This window comes from Macaca nemestrina, chromosome 12, assembly GCF_043159975.1.
Source record: "Macaca nemestrina isolate mMacNem1 chromosome 12, mMacNem.hap1, whole genome shotgun sequence".
In the NCBI taxonomy this organism is placed as follows: Eukaryota; Metazoa; Chordata; class Mammalia; order Primates; family Cercopithecidae; genus Macaca; species Macaca nemestrina.
The window spans coordinates 45752572-45772087 of NC_092136.1; the positions used below are offsets into that span (position 1 = coordinate 45752572).

Below are 19516 nucleotides of genomic sequence, written 5' to 3' on the forward strand. Positions count from 1 at the left end.
TTATAAAAATTTCATGTGGAGCTATTCAGTTGCCTCCATACTTCAGAGAACAATTGTATTAAAAGCAGTTCATGGCTGGGCGCAGTGGCTCATGGCTGTCATCCTAGCACTGAGCTCAGGAGTTCAAGACCAGCCTGGGCAACATGGTAAAATCCTTTCTCTATTAAAATTAAAAAAAAAAAATTAGCCGGGTGTGGTGGCATGCACCTGTAGCCCCAGCTGAGGCATGAGAATTGTTTGAACCTGGGAAGTGGAGGTTGCAGTGAGCCGAGATGGTGCCACTGCACTCCAGCCTTGGCGACAGAGTGACACTCCATCTCAAAAAAAAAAAAAAACCACAAAAAACAAAAACAAAACAAAAGCCGTGTGTGTAGACCAGCTGAGTCATTATCTAAGCCCTGGTGCTCTTCTCAGGATTGTGAGCTGAGCTGATGACTTGATTCAATAAAGTGAGACCTTCTCCCAATTAAAAAGATCAGCATGACCCTCACTGAAGGAGAATGCAAGCAGAATAAAAGGAAGGAGCACAATGCCTGACATTCTTTTGCTGGCCTAGTGCTGGCTGGCTTTCCTTTGAAAGCACTTAAGCCAGTCCCTCCACCAGCTATTGGCAGGAACTGTAACAGAGCCCACTAGAACACAGCTCAGGAGGAAAGAGGGAATATCACATTCTTTGGGGAATCATACAAACATAGCAAGCTGAGAGTCTGGGCATGCACCTATGCACCTGAACAGGTATATAAATACATGTATGCATATGTGCCTTTGCATTTCATGTATGAATGTATACTTGTGTTCATACTTCTATGTGACTTTTAATGTGTGTCCACATGTATGGCGGTATGAGTGTGAGTGTACAGTTGTGCATCTGTATGCACTTGAGTTACAACCATAAAACATGTGTCTAGAATGTGACACTTTGATCATTAATCCTCTTTTGTGTGTACGAGTATTAGTTATCCAATTGTGCAGTGTGGCCAAATGCACTGCTCATCTCCAGCACAGGACGGAGTTGGGCACTGTCAGTGAAAGCTCTGGGAATTATAAGAACTTTAAGGGCAGGGGCTGGGGAGCTTCCATCTGCCTGGAGTGGACTCATCCACGTGTATGACACGGCCCCTGGAGCCCGCGTGCCGCATTCAGTAAGAGGCGTGTTGTAGCCTGAGCAACAAGCTGTGTCGCTGGCCAGAATCACACAGAGCAGCAGCACCACAGTGTGGACTGGCTCCACACAGTCTCTCATGGTCCTGAGGATGTGCCATCAAAGAGAAAGGGGCTGGGGGACAGATAAGGACAGAAGGATCCATCCATCACCACAGACACCCAGGCTTATCTCCTCAGAACATGAGCTCTTCTGTTCTTCTAGAACCGGCCCCTTCCCTACCATTACTTTCTCCCCCATGTCCCTCTCCCTTCAGAAAGCCCCAGCATGCATCAGGGACTGTGAGGATCTGAATGTTCAAGGCAATCTCTGCTATAAGAAATCTTAGTTATTGAGCCAGGTGTTTATTATTTTATTTATTTTTTAAATATGTTGGGATGTGTTAGGACTAATGCTGGGGCCTGTTGGGTGACACCAAACCGCCCCCACCCTCATATTTAGGCCTTCGTGCTTTCTGCTTAGGGAAGCTGCTGCTACAAGGCCTGGGGTCCCCATATTCCTATGTGTCCTGGGATCAGCTCACATTTTACTTCCCTTCTTCAGCTTTCTCTGTTCCTCCCCCAACCTGTGCTGTATGAACTGCTCCCTGGAGCACATTGTGTCTGCTTCTCTTAGGAGCTTATCACATGGTTTCTTAGCTATTGACTTACATATTCCTGGAGCACAGTCTAGCTCCTGCCCTCACAGACCTGCAATCCACTAGATAGGATCTTTTACCCAACGTCCCAGGCAGCACAGGTGGGCGGCAGCTCCTACCTGTACAGGAAAGGTGCGACCGTGGCAGTGTTGGGATGGTTGTATTGCTGCTGGGGCTGAGGTAGCTGAACACTGACGGTATTGCTTCCTGTGGTCTGGGTGGTCCCGATGGACCCACTGACGGTCTGGCTGCTGATGCTGTGGTTCAGGGTGGTCCCTCCTGGGCCTTTTCCTTCTGAGGACGCCAGGCTGGAAGAGGAACTGGAGTGTCTGCCGTCCAGCTGGGGCTTCTGCTGGGGGAGCCCTGAACTCGGCTTCCCACTCCGGCTCCGCTCCCCTTCCTTGGAAGGCGCTGGGGCACTTGGGGATTTCCCGGGCATGCTCTTCATTCCTGGTTTTGGTATTCCACTGTGGGAAGGGGCCATGGGCTCCTTCTTGGCACTGTTGAGCTTCCCCCCTTTGGGGATGAAGCTGGCGATCTTGGAGGACTTTTTTGGCATCTCGGGCAAGGCTGCTCCACTGGGGTCTTCTTTTGGCTCCTCCTTAAGGTCCAGCCTCTCCGTCACAGAGGCTCTCTTGGCAAGGTCCTTGCTTTTCTCCTTATCCTTCTCCCGCTGTTGTTTCTCCTTCTCTTTCTCATTGCCTTTCGGAGAACTCTTCTTGTTGGTCAGCGCCCGGCTAAAAGTCCTCTGGGCAATGCCCTTGAGTGCAATCTTAGGGCTGCTGGAAGCAGGGCCCACAGTGGTGAGCATGCGACTGGCGGCCTCCAGCTCCTCGCTCTCTTCGAAGCTGGGCAGAGTCTCCAGCCGCTCACAGCTTGTGTCCCGGGACCCCGGGCCCTCACCTGCCTTTGAGCCCCCTTTACTGTTGAAAAGTTTCAGCTTTTCCAGCATGGACTTCTGATTGTTGGAGGCTGGCTTCATGGCTTCAGGTGTGGGCCTGGGAGCCTCAGGCCCAGGAGACTTGACTGAGAGCATGGATACCGTGGCACTGTGCTTCACGCTGAGGGATTTGCTGCGCCAAGGCTTGGTGGCTGCACCGGGCTGCGGGATGGCCGAGGAGGTGCTATAATTCGTAGGGGTGGAGCTGCTGCCGCTCTCCAAAGAAGCAGGTGCATTGTCACTCATTCCGGGGTGGGAGGAGGCTGAGCTTGCCAAAGGCTCTGCAGAGACAGAAGAGAGGAGGCCTGAGTCACACCTGTTGACCTGCACTGAAGATCAGGGAGGGTCAGCCATGGCCACACAACCAATCACTCCCAACCCAAATGCTGTATAGCTCCATTGCCCACTTTGTGGATTATCTGTGGTTAGGTTTTAATTCCTGGCTTGACTTCCTCCTGCTTTCCGTATGGCACAGTTCACATCCCCCTGACCCCACCACATTTTGGTGGCATGAGCCACGCAAATGTATGAGGGTCTTAACAAATCTTAACAGATACCTGCACCATTAATATAGCCAGTGCAGGAAAGAGTAGGAAATACCTACCGTTTTCAATTATTCATCCCATAGTCTGTTTCCCAATTATGGGAAAGAATCAAGAATTATCCAACTTTAAGCAAACAATGTATCAGAGACACTAAAATACAACAATTACAAAAACAGAAAAGGAGGAGAAACCATGTAGAATCTTTAAAAAAGAATAATTACACACAAAAGTTGTTAATGCCTATTAAAGCATGTAAGTTTTTCCTATGCTGGCACTTTTAAAAAGCTGCAAATGGCTGGGTGCACTGGCTCACACCTGTAATCCCAATACTTTGGAAGGCCAAGGCGGGCGGATTACCTGAGGTCAGGAATTCAAGACCAGCCTGGTCAACATGGTGAAACCCAATCTCTTCTAAAAATACAAAAATCAGCTGGGCGTGGTAGAGCATGCCCGTAATCCCAGCTACTCGGGAGGCTGAGGCAAGAGAAGTGCTTGAACCTGGGAGGCAGAGCTTGCAGTGAGCTAAGATCACGCCACAGCACTCCAGCCTGGGCAAAAAGAGTGAGACTCTGTCTCAAAACAAAAAAAACAAAAACAAAAAACAAAAAACAAAAACAACAAAAAAAGTTGCAAACATGGTTCAGGTTTGACTTAAAAACAAAAAAACTTTTTTTTTTCTCTCTCTCTAGAGTGTAATCTACGCACATGGCTCCACTGTGGGCAAGAAAATACACAGGTTATCTGAAAGTCGAGGCTTCCCCTTGGCTCTCAGTGAGTATTTCCCTGGCCAGACTCTTTTCTCAGAAAAGCCTCAAAATATTTCCAAACTGGAGCCAGAATCGTTCTAGTGAGGGCAGGCTCCAAACTAACGGCTAGTCACCAAGGTGGCCAATGTGACAGAAATGGAAACTGCAGCACCCTTCTTCCATCAGTGCCCGGGATGATGCAGCCTCTCTCTCAAGGAAGGACAGCTGTTGGAGAGAAAGTGCCAGGCAAGGCACGTCTCTACTGGGCCCTGCGCCCACACCCACCCATACCCCATGCCCAGTGTGCACAGCAGACAGGACACACCCCTTCAGCCCCCCCAAAAGCACCTCTGCATCTGCAAAGTCACAATGACATGACTTACCTAGCAGCAGCCACTTTCTCCTGCAATGATTCCCTAGGAAAAATCCTCCAACCGGAGAGGCTGCCCTTCCAATTGTCACAAGTGTTTTCAGTTAAACTGCTCATGTTTCTAATTAACTTTTGTCATCCACAACTATTTCAGTGCCCAGAAGCCTGGCGGGATTAACGGCTGCTTCTTCTGCCTTTTTTTTTTTTTTTTTTTTTTCAATACCTATGTTCCACTGCCTTCTAGCAACAGAGTAAACTGTATATAGAGCGGCTTATTATGATTTAAAAGTCAACGGCTGCTAAAGCCGAGTGAAGGCAGCCCCTGTGTGGGGCGTGAGCACCGTGCTGAGAGCTCACAGCAGAGGAACTGCCTCCTTTCACTCTCAGCTGCTCGGGGAAGCCACAGCTCCAGGGTGATCCAAAGCAGACCTCCCAATGTTTTAAAACACATATATCTTCCTGACTTACTGGGGATTTGGGTTTGGAGGGAGGGTGCCTCACAATCCTCCCTAACAAAACTCAAGGGATGTTGTTGGATCTTTTCCTGGGGAGAGCCAGAGACTGGCTTGGAATCAGGCTCAGAGAACCCACCCACACTGCCGGCCTGTTAGAAGGTTGCTACGGGCTTGACGCTGCCCATCGGTGGCCTGCTCGGTGTCAGGAGGCTCAGTGCTCAGCACATTGTGAAAAGGGGTTCCTGTGCCTATTTTAAGAGTGAGGAAACTGAGACTTAGGTAGGGCTAAAGAATAATTCTAAATTACACAGCCAGAAATGCAGAGATCTGGGATTTGAACTCAGGTCTCCTGACATGGTATCATACCTACCTCCTTTGATGAAAAATACACGTAAACAGCCACTTAAACATCAAGAGCACTTTTAGGAACTGCCCTTTCTACTAGCTTATGTATGTTCATGACATCCATGGTGGGGTACAAACCAACCCTGCCATTTGAAAGAAAGCAGCCTACATCACAGAGGATGGCTCTCTGGCTGAAATAATAGTGAATCCACCAATCCTGAGTACCACTCCTCCTAGGAAAACTGTCTTTCCCTTCACCTGAACTCAGATCTGGGGCAGATGTAAAGTTTTCATTCATTTATCCAATATATTCATTCATATCTATCTATTCATTCAATGAGCTCCTAATATGTGTCAGATACTGTTTTAGGTACTTGGGATCCGTCTATGAAAAACCAGAAATCTCTGCCTTTATAGAGTTCACATTTTAGCAAGAAGGAGCAGGTAATAAATTTAATTAAATAAACTATATTATTTGTTAAAAATTAGTGCTAAAGAAAAGGATGGGGGATTTAGGGGCAGGTTGTAACACTGTCCTTATAGGAACTACAAGATCATGTTCAAAGGTACGTTCCTCTTTCCTAAAGAAGTTTTAGGCATAGTCCCCATCTGTGTCTGGATCAATGTGATCTTGCTGCTTGGAACTACTCTGAGGCTTGTTCAGAAATGGATGTCTCTACTATCATTTCTATTTTTTTTTTAACACTAACAATCACAGCTAGAAATCAACCAACTACGTAGCTAATAACTGACCAAGAAGAAAACAGATACTTGGCTTGTCTTGGTGAAACAGCCATCTGAGACCCTCAGGCCTGGTTTATATCACAAGGCATTTTCCCCTACTGTGTGCTTCACTAGGATTCTGTCCATACCTCTTCCATAGGATGATTTTGGAGGACCAGCTACTTTATACAACGCTCTGGGAACACAGAGTTGAATAAAGCTCCTGCCCTCTAGGAACTCACTGTCTCAGGGTGCAATGGACTTCAAAACAAACCACGAAAACAGTAGAAAAAGTGGTAGAGGGCTCTATGAGGTGCTATGAGAAGCGGAGAATTAGTAGCCTCTAGCAATTCTCCCTGAAGAGTTTGAGAAAACTTCCTGGAGAAGTGATCCTTGTGTTATTACGTGGTGCTTCTGCTAAAGGTCTGTTATTCCTCTGGTCTGGGATTTCCTCCAGGACAGAGACTCCCCTCCCTGACTCATCTTTGTGTCCTAAAACCTGCTGGAGCATAAAGATACTTAGCAACTGGCTTCTGAATTGCTGGTTGATAATTTTGACATTTGCAAGTCATATTTAAGGCCACAGAGATGTGGGATATGTGATGAGTCTTTAGGGTTTTATTAAAACTCTTCAGCCTACACTCAGGAAAAAATTCAGATTAAAACTCAGAGAATCAGAATTTCTATGTGGTATTGAGTCTGGGCTCCTCTGGTTATTAAGCCATGGGGCATTTCAAGGCTACTCATTACAACTACAAAAGGTAGCACCTGGGTATGATTCTGAATTTGGTTTCTAGAGCAGAAGTCTTGAGTGGGGCTAGAAAGGGGGCATTAGGGCATCTGAGGACCAGGTCATCAATATTCTATACTCATGTCACAGTCAGAAGTCCCCTATGTCGTGAAGGGTATGTCAAGTCATGAGTGGTCTTGTACAAAGTAACTTGATACATTTCTATCATTCCTAGGATATCACACCAGTGATCTCAGAGCTTGGCTAAGTGGCTGTTTGGGGCCTGTTCCTCTCTCTGTCCATTTTTCTTTTCTTTCTTTCTTTTTTGTTTTTTGAGATGGAATCTCACTCTGTAACCCAGGCTGGAGTGCAGCGGCTTGATCTCGGCTCACTGCAACCTCCACTTCCCGGGCTCAAGTGATTCTCCAGCTTCAGCCTTACAGACGAGTGCCACCAACACCTGGCTAATTTGTGTGTGTGTGTGTGTGTGTGTGTGTGTGTGTTTGTAGAGATGGAGTTTCACCATGTTGCCCAAGCTGGTCTCGGACTCCTGAGCTCAAGAGATCTACCCACCTCAGCCTCCCAAAGTGCTGGGATTACAGGTGTGAGCCACCGCACGTGGCCTTCTTTGTCCATTTCTAATCCTGGGGTCCTATGACTCCTACCATGAAGCTTTCCTCAACAGGATTCTCAGACAGTAAGCTAAACAAAGAGGAGGTGCGGGTGGGTAGGCTGGACCTCGAACTTTGTCCCCAACTCATGGCATGATCCTAGATATGCCATTTTTGCCTCTCTTGGCTTCAGTTGCCCCATTTGTTAGAAAGAGGATGAGCTATTTCTCTAGTGTTCTTTTAGCCTTGTTTCTATTCAAATCTGGGCAAGCCTCTGAGAGGCCCTCTGCAGCTGGGTGATTTCCAATCTTGATGGAGAAAACTGGCTGGGTCAAGGTATGGTCAACATTAGATGAGCTGCTTGTGAATTCAGAAACGCTAGTATCCTATGAAAACCAGTTTGGGGGAAGGGGGTGGGATGAGTTCTTCAAAATGAAAAGCACTTATTTCCCTGATAACTAACAACTTTTGTTATTTTCCTCAAATATCTGAACCTTTGTTAAAGCAAAAGAACCTAAGGGGGAAAAAGAAAAGCATAAAAGAATGTTTTGAACATCTGTATCCCCCAAATGATGACATGTGGGCCACTGAAGTGGATGAGATTGTTTTGGATGGCACATGAGTATTTTTATATTTTAAAAGTCATATTTTCATTGCTTATTAGATGTATTAGAAAATCATAACTAGCCATATATAAATTAACAGTTTCATGGATATTAAATATAGATTTAAAATTTGAGCTCGTTCAAGGAAAATATGAAATAGAAAACACAAGCGGCTCACAGATTTGGCAAAAATCATGCAGAAAGTTTGTGAAAGACTGAAGTGGGAGAAACACTGTTACATTAAATCAAGATACACTCATATTAAATGTGTTCTTCTGAAACACGTAATCAACCAAATAGAAATCAAACCAGAAGGCTCAAATAAGGATTAGGTTCAAAACGAACCTGAAATGGTTAGTTTTTAGATCTTTATTGATTTCTACATATTTGTCTAGTATGTGATAATTTTGCCAGTTCTGGCAACATGACCAGGCCTTGTTGAGCCAAAGATAATTTTAAAATAGTAGCTGTGACAATTTTTGACCACATAGTAAAAACATGGTAAGAATGATATATTGCCATCCAATAAACAGCCACTTCTCCACATGTTAAACTGAAAAATATCAAGATATACTCTTATTATGTACAATAAACTCTGATATATGCTACTGTAGTCTGTTCTAAAATGCTGATTGGAGAGCCCTTAAACAGGTCTTTTTTTTTTTTTTTTTTTTTTTTTAAGACGTAGTTTTGCTCTGTTGCCCAGGCTGGAGTGCACTGGTGCGATCTCGGCTCACTGCTGGAACCACAGGCACATACCACCACACCTGGCTATTTTATTTATTTTATTTTATGATTTTATTTTGAGACACAGTTTCACTCTTGTTGCCCAGGCTGGAATGTAATGGTGCAAACTCAACTCACTGCAATCTCCACCACCCGGGTGCAGGCAATTCTGCTGCCTCAGCCTCCCGAGTAGCTGGGATTACAGGTGCCTGACACCATGCCCGGCTAATTTTTGTATTTTTAGTAGAGATGGGGTTTCACCATGTTGGCCAGGCTGGTCTGGAACTCCTGACTGCAGGTGATCCTCCCAGCTTGGCCTCCCAAAGTGCTGGGATTACAGGCATGAGCCACCGTTCCTGGCGCTTAAACAGGTCTTATGCCCCACTAGTGGGCTGTGCCCTGCAGTTGGAACACCTCAGTTCTAAAAGACCAGCTTACAGGATTGGTCCACCACCAACTGACAAACCACTGCAAGAAGGAAAAGTCTCATTTGAAACACCGCAGACAGGATGCCTTTGAAGAAAAGGAACTTTTTTTTCTTGGAGTTTAGAGAGAGCATTAATCCTCCGGTGGGGAGGGAAAAAGTTTGGTTTGGTTTTTCTGGCAACCAGCCTTAATCTTCCCTGACAGGAACCAAAATGCTTTCTAAACGAAAATACTGTTCAAAGCAGATAAATAAACCACTTCTTCTTCTCTCCTGCAGTGAGGGCGGACACTGGCCCCAGGTCTCTCCTGTCCCCAGCTTTTCAGTTAGGGAGACGTTGGTGGTCTGGTCCTGATGCCAACAGGCACTCAGGGAGAGTGTCCTGTTGAGCTCAGCTCCTGTCACCGCTACTGTGATTTTTAAATCTGCCCTGGGGAGGTTTCTAGCCTAAATCCTCTCCCAAGTCTTTGGAGAACAGGCCTTATAATTGGGTGTGGGAAAATGTTTGCAATTTCCTATAATTCGTCAAGGTGTCAATCTTGAGTATTCAAATTGGTTAGTATAATTGAAACAAGTTTTATTTTTATTTTTATTTTTTAAGTGTATTGACTCCAGTCACATGAGCTAGAGACTGTTTTCAGAGTCACCCTGGTCAGTTCTTTTTTTTTTTTTTTTTTTTTTTTTGAGACGGAGTTTCGCTCTGTCGCCCAGGCTGGAGTGCAGTGGCCGGATCTCAGCTCACTGCAAGCTCCACCTCCCAGGTTTACGCCATTCTCCTGCCTCAGCCTCCCGAGTAGCTGGGACTACGCCCGGCTAGTTTTTTGTATTTTTTAGTAGAGACGGGGTTTCACCGGGTTAGCCAGGATGGTCTCGATCTCCTGACCTCGTGATCCGCCCGTCTCGGCCTCCCAAAGTGCTGGGATTACAGGCTTGAGCCACCGCGCCCGGCCCCCTGGTCAGTTCTTGACAATCTGGTAGCCACCAGACCACAGAAGGGCAGGTGAACCTGTCTCGATCCACTTAGAGGTTCTGCAGGGTTCTGTGGCTGGAGGAGCCTTCTCAGCGGCACTGTGTCAATGTCTAATATTAAGGATATAGCTTAAACACAGTCTTCTCTCCAACTCCTTCTTGGAGAGGATCCCTGGAGGTACAGAGAGAAGTAAAGAAGGAAAGCGGGGCATGAGGACAAACAAGGAATGGAGTCAGGAAAGTGAGAGGGCATGGAGGGAGAGAAAGCTGGGCTTTAGATCCACATGCTCCAAGGATCTTATTGTATCTATAATTCCATACGCTTCTAGAAAGTCTAAGCTAGAATAAGGATGAGGATCTATATAATCAAACGTTTTTTAAAGGTTGTTTTTTTAACGCAATTCCTATCAAAATTCCAGTGACTTTTTTTTTTTTCCAGACACAGAGAAATCTATCCTAAAATTCACTGGAATCTCAAGGGACCCAAAAATTCAAAACAATCTTGAAAAAGAACAAAGTTGGAGGCCTCACACCTTCTGATTTCAAAACCCACTACAAAGTTAAAATAATTTTTTAAAAAGTGTGGTACTATCATAAAGACAGACATATACACCAGTGGACAAGACAAGATAGCTCAGAAATAAACCTTTGCATATATGGTCAAATAATTTTTGGTAAGAGTTCCACAACTATTCAATAGGGGAAAGAATGGTCTTTTCAATAAATGGTGGTGGGAAAACCTGATATTCTCATGGAAAAGAAAACCAAAGTTGGATTCTTTTTTTTTTTGAGACAGAGTCTTACTCTGTTGCCTAGGCGTGGAGTGTAGTGGCGCCATCTCAGCTTGCTGCAATCTCCACCTCCCGGGTTCGAGCAATTCTCTTGCCTCAGCCTCCCAAGTAGTGGGATTATAGGCATGCACCACCACGCCTGGCTAATTTTTGTATTTCTAGTAGAGACAAGGTTTCACCACATTGGCCTAGTTGGTCTCAAACCCCTGACCTCGTGATCTACCTGCCTCGGTCTCCCAAAGTGCTGGGATTACAGGCATGAGCCACCACACCTGGCCTGGATTCTTACCTTAAACCATATGCAAAGATTAACTCGAAATGGATCTAAAACCTATACATAAAAACGAAAACTATAAAACTCCTAAAGGAAAACATAGGGCAAAACCTCATGACTTTGGATTTTTCAATAATTTCTTGGATACAACACCAAAAGCACAGGGAACCAAAGAAAAAATAGTTGGATTCATGGAAATTTAAAATTTCTGTGCATCAAAGGACACTATCAGTAGAGTAAAAAGGCAACCTACGGAATAGGATGAAATATTTATAAATCGCGTATCTGATAAGTGACTGATATCCAGAATATATAAAGAACTCTTATAACTCAACAAAAACAATCAACCTGATTTTAAAATGGGCAAAAAACTTGAATATTTCTCAAAAGAAGATATGCAAATGGCCAATAAAAACATGGAAAGATATTAAACATCACTAGTCATTCGGAAAAGGAAATCAAAACCACAACAAATACCATTTCATGCCCGTTGGAATGCCTACTATTTAAAAAATAAGTGTCCCTGACACTTGTTATCCTGCATTGTGGTTAGTAGATGCACCTGACTTAGCCTACTTCCAAGAATGCCTGAAGTCTTATTGGGTCCCCTGAAATGGTGGCTGGAAAAATCAATAAAGAAACAAAAACTATTATCCACACCAGATCTCTCCATAGGGCTCAAAATTAAAATCAGGTGCCCCTGACTTGTGCCTCTCTTGACTAACCATGTCAGTTCTTTCTAAAACTAACTGAACTCAATGACTACAAATCTTGGTGATGCTTTTAATCGTTTTTTCTTCTATGCATGGTGGAGATTTTTCTCTACTGGGTCACTTAAAATGTCATGTATGAATACTCCAGTATCTTGTGACAGTTTGATCAAAAATAAATATGCAGAATGTAAAAGCACATTATCCTAATAGACAGAACCCTTCGCTGTCCTACATGAACCACACATTTCCCAGTTTTCCTCAGTGACTTTTTCACCCCAGAGGAAGCAGAAAAGGCCCTCGCCAGCTGCAGCAATTACAGTTGTGTTTCTCTTTAATGTATGACAAGGTAATCCTTTTTCTTCAGTGGCTTATTTTGGATAAAACCAAATGAAACCATGGGTAATGAGGTAATTCGTTTCTCTGCTGGTAGCTAAAAACCAGTTTTGTTTTGTTTGTTTGTTTTTAAGAATTATCCCTTTCCAAAGTAGTTTTCACTACATTTTCTCCAAACAGTTTTACAAGGTATGTTCTCAAATCCCACTTCATGTTATAAAGAATTGGTAAAGCTAAACAAAGGTTAACTTGCTGGAAATATTCATATGCAGCTGGGCTTATGTTTGACCTTATGATAACACCTTAAAAAGAGAATAAATTCTTAAAATCTCTCCCTCTCTCTCACACACACACCCTTTACATCAAATGTATTCTATACACATTTTGAAAATCCTCCCACTCAGCTGGATAAGGAGACAGATAATTTGCTGGTATCTGAAGGAAGATACCTTTAAAAATATAAGAGATGCCTATTCTTTATCTTTCAGTTCTTAAAGCCACATCACCCTCAAAACACATCCTTTCCCTCTCTTGAACTTATTTGTTCAAAATCCCCAGGAGAAAACTTTTGCTTTAAGTGGTCAGGCAATTTCTCTATCTTGTACCATATATGGCTATAAGAAAGCACAAAATTGGCTGTAGAAAACCATCTCCCTTTTTCCAAGAGTGTATGAAATTTCACAGACAGATTATACACACTTTACAGGGGGCAAATCCCATTCTTTCAAGAGGTCATTGTTCACAACCAGCAGCTTTTTGGCTGAGTGCAATGGCTGTACACTATTGTAAATACTTCCTTCTAAGATAAAGTTAGTTAAGGAATTCTGTAGGCCCCTTCCTCTAGGAGCCCAGCCCAATCTTTCTGCTTTCTATTGGGGCAAGGATGGGCAGCCCCAAATAGGAGCCTCCAAATCAGTGTTAAACCAGAATGGCTTCCACTGAACAATACAAATAGGCAGTAAAAGACAGAAGAGATTCCATGGTCAGGTAAGTTTAGAAAATGGAGGTCTAAATAGTAGTCAAATAGTTTTTTTGTCTACAGGACTTCTCGGAGCCTTTAACGTGCCTATTTGCACTGGGAATATCCTAAAGGATAATGGCATGATAGTGTGATTCTTAAATGTATTTTTGCCAGGGAACTGATTTTATGGGATAGTTTAAGGGAAAAGCCTACCATGGGATGCATTTTGGCAAACACTGTCCTAATGAAGGGGGCATAAAATGGGCTTACAAGCTAAATCAGAAAAGACAGATGTCCACTGGCCACTTACTAGGAGAGCTAGAAAAGGGAGAAGGAAGAAGATGTGCCCTTATTTCCCCCCATGATGCTACAGTCTGGTAAAATGAGGGATTCTTTCATGCATTCGAGCATTAAACACCCATGAGGTGTACCTGCTTTCTTTTATTTACTCTGCATGGAGGCCAAAAGCTATATGAAAATAGGAAGTAGGTTATTACCAGGCAGCAGTATGCCTAAAAAGATTTCTATCAACAGTTAGGTTCACTGTGACTCACTACAGAGATGTGGCTGCCATGAAAATCCATGGGATCTTGGGTCATATTAACACAGGAATGACATTCAGAACAAGAAGGGTGAGGATCTTGCTTTGCTGCACATAGCCCAGACCACAGCTAGAATGGTGAAATCTTAGAATTTTGGACCTGGAAAGGCTTCTTGGAGATCAGCTACTTTAAGACATTCTTTTCTCAAAGCGGGCAACAGAACCGTGGGCAGGTAATCACTTCTCCAAGGTCTCACATTCAGTAAATGCCACAGCTGCTACTAAACTTGGGATTCTGGAATTTGTTAAGTAACATAGCTTCCCTGGCACTACCCTAAACATACCAAATTAGAGTATCTCTGGGAAGGGACCCAAGAAACAGGGGTTTTAACTAGCTCCCCAGGTGACTGTAATAGATACTGAAGTTCAAAAACCAGGTGTTCATAGAGTTCAAATCTTACAACACACACTGAGAAACTCTAGTTTGCCCTAAAGGACGAGGATGACCCTAAACCATGCTCAAGGAAGAGTGGCCAAAATGACAGAGACCCTCGGCTTTAGAGAAGAGACAGCGAAGGAGAAGGCAACAGTAGAAGAACTCTTCTGAACAAGGTGGCTTTCCTTTCCCTTTAGTTTTTCTGCCCAAAGACACAGGGCGGCAAAGAAGAAAAAAAAAAAAGTTAAAGCAACACCTGCCAGAGCAATCCATAACTCAGGACCATTCTGAACAAGAGTGTTTGGACAGTGAGAGACCGAGGACCCATTACAGCAGTAGGTGTTGGGGGGAGCCCTGGGGTTCCCTGGAGCAATCTTGGGAACAGTTGAGGAGGGTGAGGTCAGAGAGTATTTATAGCAATTGTGGAAAAGGGGAATTGAGTCAGCCTGTTTTTATATATTCTCTGCTCCAGTTCTACCAGAGCAGCTCTCTAAGATTTTACTGGACAAAAATTTTCCATGGCAAAATATGTTTATAAACGTATATATTTATATACATATATATGTATATATACACACACATTTATATACATATATGTATATATACACATATTTATATACGAAGTATATTTATACATATATATGTATATATACACATATTTATATATGAAATATATTTATATACATATATATGTATATATATACACACACATATATATACTCATAGCAATATTACTAACAACACACGTTTAGAAGGATAACAGTCAATATTTCAGAGCATGCACTTTGTGCCAGGCACAGTGCTAAGCATTTTTATTGTTTTTAACTTCTTTTATTCGTGCTATAAATCCAATGAGGTAGGTAATAATGATCCCATTTTACCAGTGAGGACAACTGAGGCATAGGGGTTTAGTAAGTTACCCAAGATCAAACAGATTAGAGCCAGGTAACTTTATTTCAAAGTTCACACATGTAAGCTGCACCTCTAGTCTACCCCACCTTGAGAAGGGACAATAAACTGGACTCTCAAAATATGTGCTTTTCTCTGGGAACAAGATATAGTATTTTCATCAAGTCTTCTGTCAACAGCTTTTAGAAACTTTACAACAAAGTTTGTTGACCTTTAACTCCTTCCCTGAAGAAAAAGAGAATGTTTCCCTCCAGGAGGTTCTTTTTAAAAATAGGAACGTCAGACAGTTTAGCAGTCATTTAAATATGTTTTTTGTTCTTCGAAATTTAGGATGCTGGCAAAATGTAATCTTTCTGCTGTTATTTTTTCTGTCAATCAAAATCAGGAGCCAACCAAAGAATGAGCTTATTATATTTCTCTGGGGGAATCAATGCAGAAACTGAGAGCTGAATTGGACTATTATTCACTGTCTATGAGTGTATTATGCCAAATGTGCAGGAACAGAAGAAGAAAAGGAGTCATTTATCCTGATTCTGCCAAGAATGCAGACACTTAGTATCAGATAGATCAAACAATTTCAGGGCTTCACGGATGTGACTGATCCACACACAGCCCTACCAGATTTCTGGGCCTTTTCACCTGACAGTTGTCTTCTTAATGGGAAAACAGATTTCTTCTGAAAAAATGAAATGTACTGAGATAGAAAATGCCTCCAGAGACTTCTCACCAGCTTTACTCATCTAAATCAGGAAGTAATTTCCTCCACGTGTCTGTTTTATTTTATGTAATAGGTCTGGCTGTGACAAGTCGATGGTAGATTGAGGTTTTGCAAATGAAGCACCCATTTAGAGGAATCCTAACAATTACTTCTAAGGCTAAGTTACCTTTAAAAATCAGATAACTATAATGAAGTGGAAAGAATGCCAAGATAATCATCTTATTCTGTTCTGTGCTATTCAGACTACCCTTAGAATTATGCAGTCATCGAACTTTGTGAATGGGTTCAAGTCCAACTTAAAAGCTTGGTAATCTTGAGTCTAGCTAAGCTCCAGTTTATTCATAAGTAAAAATAAAATTAACACTAATAACTAGTACTTTTTGAATGCCACCTATGTACCAGGCACTGTACTAAGTGTTTTAAATAATTTCATTTCGCCGGGCGCAGTGACTCATGCCTGTAATCCCAGCACTTTGGGAGGCCAAGGTGGGTAGGTCACGAGGTCAGGAGATCAAGACCATCCTGGCTAACATGGTGAAACCCCATCTTGACTAAAAACACAAAAAAATTAGCTAGGCATGGTGGTACACGCCTGTAATCCCAGTTAGGAGGCTGAGGCAGGGGAATCGCGTGAACCTGGGAGGGGGAGGTTGCAGTGAGCTGAGATTGAGCCACTGCACTCCAGTCTGGGTGACAGAGTGAGACTCCATCTCAAATAAATAAATAATAATAATTTCATTTAACAGGTTTATTTAATTATTTCATTAATTCATGCAAGTATCTTAGGCAGTGGATTTACTGCAGCTCGGAGACATTAGCAACTTGCCCAAGTCATGGCTTGTAAGTGGTAGAGTAAGAATTTGAACAATAAAGTCCATGCTCTTCTTATTTTTTTTTTTTTTTTGAGACAGGGTCTTGCTCTGTTGCCCAGGATGGAGTGCAGTAGTGCAAACATGGCGTACTACAGCCTCACCTCCTGGGCTCAAGCAATTCTCTTGCCTCAGCCTCCCACGTAACTGGAACCACAGGTACATGGTACCATGCCTGGCTAACTTTTTTATTTTTTGTAGAGATGGGGTCTCACTATGTTGTCCAGGCTGGTCTCAAACCCCTGGGCTCAAGTAATCCTCCTGTCTTGGCCTCCCAAAGTCCTGGGATTACAGGCGTGAGCCACCGTGTCTGGTCCCATGCTCTTCTTAATCAATGAACTTTATTAAATGGAGATGGTGACTAAAGCTTTCTTCCCTCCTCAAGAGCAGCAAAAGGGCAATGATGTGAAAGCACACTGCAAACTGCAAAATGCTGAGATTAATTCTTATGCTTCCCTACTAATACTGGGCTTTCTTAAAGCAAGATACAGCTATACCAAATTTTGGTGGCGTTATTCTCTTTTATAAGCAAGATGGGACCAGGTCTCTAACCCAACCCTATAGAGAAAGAGAGAACTGTCCTTCCAGTGCCATGGTTTCATACATGGCTCCCACGGCCCCGCCCAAGCTGACCTCTGCCATATTCCCACTCTGAGCCAGGGCCCTGTGCCTGACAGGCATTGGCCTGTGTGCCCCATCAACTTCACCAGGCTGGCTGGAAGCAGCCCAGTAAACACACAGTTCTCACTGTCTGGAGTGGTGACTCAGTCACTCTTGGCAACATCTACTCTGTTTTCATAGGGCTCAAAGAGCTCTTCATATGAACCTTGGTGAACAAGGACTCAAGGAGCTTCTCACCCACGTGCACGGCTACGAGATAGAACATGGAAACCAGGCTCACTCACAGACCAGCTTGGAGGTTTTAATTCCAACTTAAACATGCTCAAGCTTATTAAATTTTGTTTCAGAGAATCTTTGTCATCTTGAATAATGAATTCTGGATGTACAGGAACCAGGGATATGACTGGGCTCAAAGTTATTTGGCCACATTTCTCCTCGGAATCCGAAAATAACCACAACGTTGCATGTTTTTTTCTCCAATCACCCTATCTCATCCCATCCTTCCAACTTTTATTTTTCTTTTGACATTTCTTCTGCTCCAGGTACTTTCCCAGGTGTTAGGGATATACCAGTGCATACATGGTCCATACTTTCAAGGGGTTCCAGGTCTTGGGGATGAAACAGAGCATAAAGCAGAAGGAAGAACAAAGCAAGAAGCTGTCGTGATGATTGGTTTACAGGCCTGTGGGTCACAAAAGGGGTTGCCTAACTCAGTCTGAGGGCAAGTGGGAGTCAAGAATTCATTCAAGCCATGGAATGACTGCATGAAACTTCTAGAACTAAACCCTTTACAAAGTAGGAAAGGGAAATAGAATGTCCTGGGGTCCATGCCTAGTGATTAAAATCAAACTCAGGAGGACAAAATATATAGATTCTGCACTTGATCAGGGCAAAATATGGTCAGCCAAATACATTCATGATACTAATCATAACCAGAAATTCCAGGGGCATATCTATTCCACCCAAGCATAATGAAAAATGGGACATATAACTCAACCAGAATGTTGTTCTTCTCTGCTCACCCAGCACGCATATACTTTTTTCATTCAGTTGCACGTACTGAATTTATTTCCACAATGAAGAATGCTTACAAGTCACCTCCCAGTCCATGATGGAAAAAAACAGGCATGCAGACTCAACTCTCATTTTTTCCCCAAATTTGGCTGACAAGCCAGAAGCAAAGTTGATGGTTTCAAATAATATCAAACTGACTATTGACCTAACCACTCCCAGCTGTCAATCCAGATACCAGTAGTTTGAGACAAATGGCTAAACTTTCTCCAGCAAGAGTCACATTTTGTACTAAAGATGTAAATGAATGGCAGACCCAAATGCAATGTTATCCTCTCAATTTGGGACTTAAAGGAGAAGATGAAGGCAGGAAAAGACAACCAGCATTAGCTCCACACTGAGGTGCACTGGGCTTCATGGACCCAGGTTCTCTCCCCGAAGAGGGCATTATTAAGCCTATTTTACAGAACAGTAAATTCAGGCTCAGAGAGGTTAAGTCATTGGCCTGATATCAAAAAGTTGGAGAATGTAGAGGTGGGATTCAAATCCAGGTCTGTCCAGTGGGGTTACAGTCTGTTGCCTCAGTCTCATTATCCTTTGTAAAAATTAACAAACCTGGCCAGGTGCAGTGGCTCATGTTTGTAATCCCAGCACTTTTGGAGGCCAAGGTGGGCGGGTCACCTAAGGTCAGGAGTTCGAGACCAGCTTGTCTTGGCCAACATGGCGAAACCCTGTCTCTACTAAAAATACAAAAATTAGCCAGGCATAGTGGCGGGTACCTGTAATCCCAGCTACACAGAGGCTGAGGCAGGAGAATCACTTGAACCTGGGAGGCAGAGGTTGCAGTGAGCCGACATCATGCCACTGCACTCCAGCCTGGGTGTTACAGAGTGAGACTCCGTCTCAAACAAAAACAAAAACAAAAACAGCCGTGTGAGACCAAAGCTATGAAATGAGGTAGATGTGAGATGAGAGGGGGATACAGAATATTGCTTGGAAGCCACTATCTGTGAAGGTAAGGGGGCAATGACATTTCAGTTATAGGGGAGAGTTGTCTCTGGTAGGATAATTCCTTGACAAACCACCTGGGCCAGAAACTGAGGCCCTAGGAGAACAGCAACTGCCTTACAGAAGGCAGAAAATTGCTAGGGAACATGGGGTGTGCAATATCTCCCTCCCTGTGATACCCCCTCCCTCAACAATCTACTGTCACAAAAGTTACTAAAAATATGAAATGCTTGCTGTGAATGCATATCTCTTGGAAACCAGCAAGGAGGTGGGCTTCTGTGTACAAAATGTTGGGGTGGAGTAGAGACCACCTTCACAGAGATGCTGCAGGCAGCACCTCATG

At 43.5% G+C, this 19516-nt stretch overlaps 1 protein-coding gene across 13 annotated transcripts in view; it reads right to left on the reverse strand.

Moving 5' to 3' along the window:
• LOC105486999 (neuron navigator 2) overlaps window positions 1-19516 on the reverse strand; it is a 767789-nt gene that overhangs the window by 188111 nt on the left and 560162 nt on the right. For all 13 annotated transcript variants that reach the window (XR_011610773.1, XM_011750255.2, XM_071074969.1 and 10 more), the window contains one exon: window positions 1919-3020. Coding sequence is in view for 12 of the 13 variants with exons in the window: in XM_011750255.2 (XP_011748557.1) it covers window positions 1919-3020 (1102 nt within the window). In the remaining variant the exon portion in view is untranslated. The remainder of the gene's footprint in view (window positions 1-1918; window positions 3021-19516) is intronic.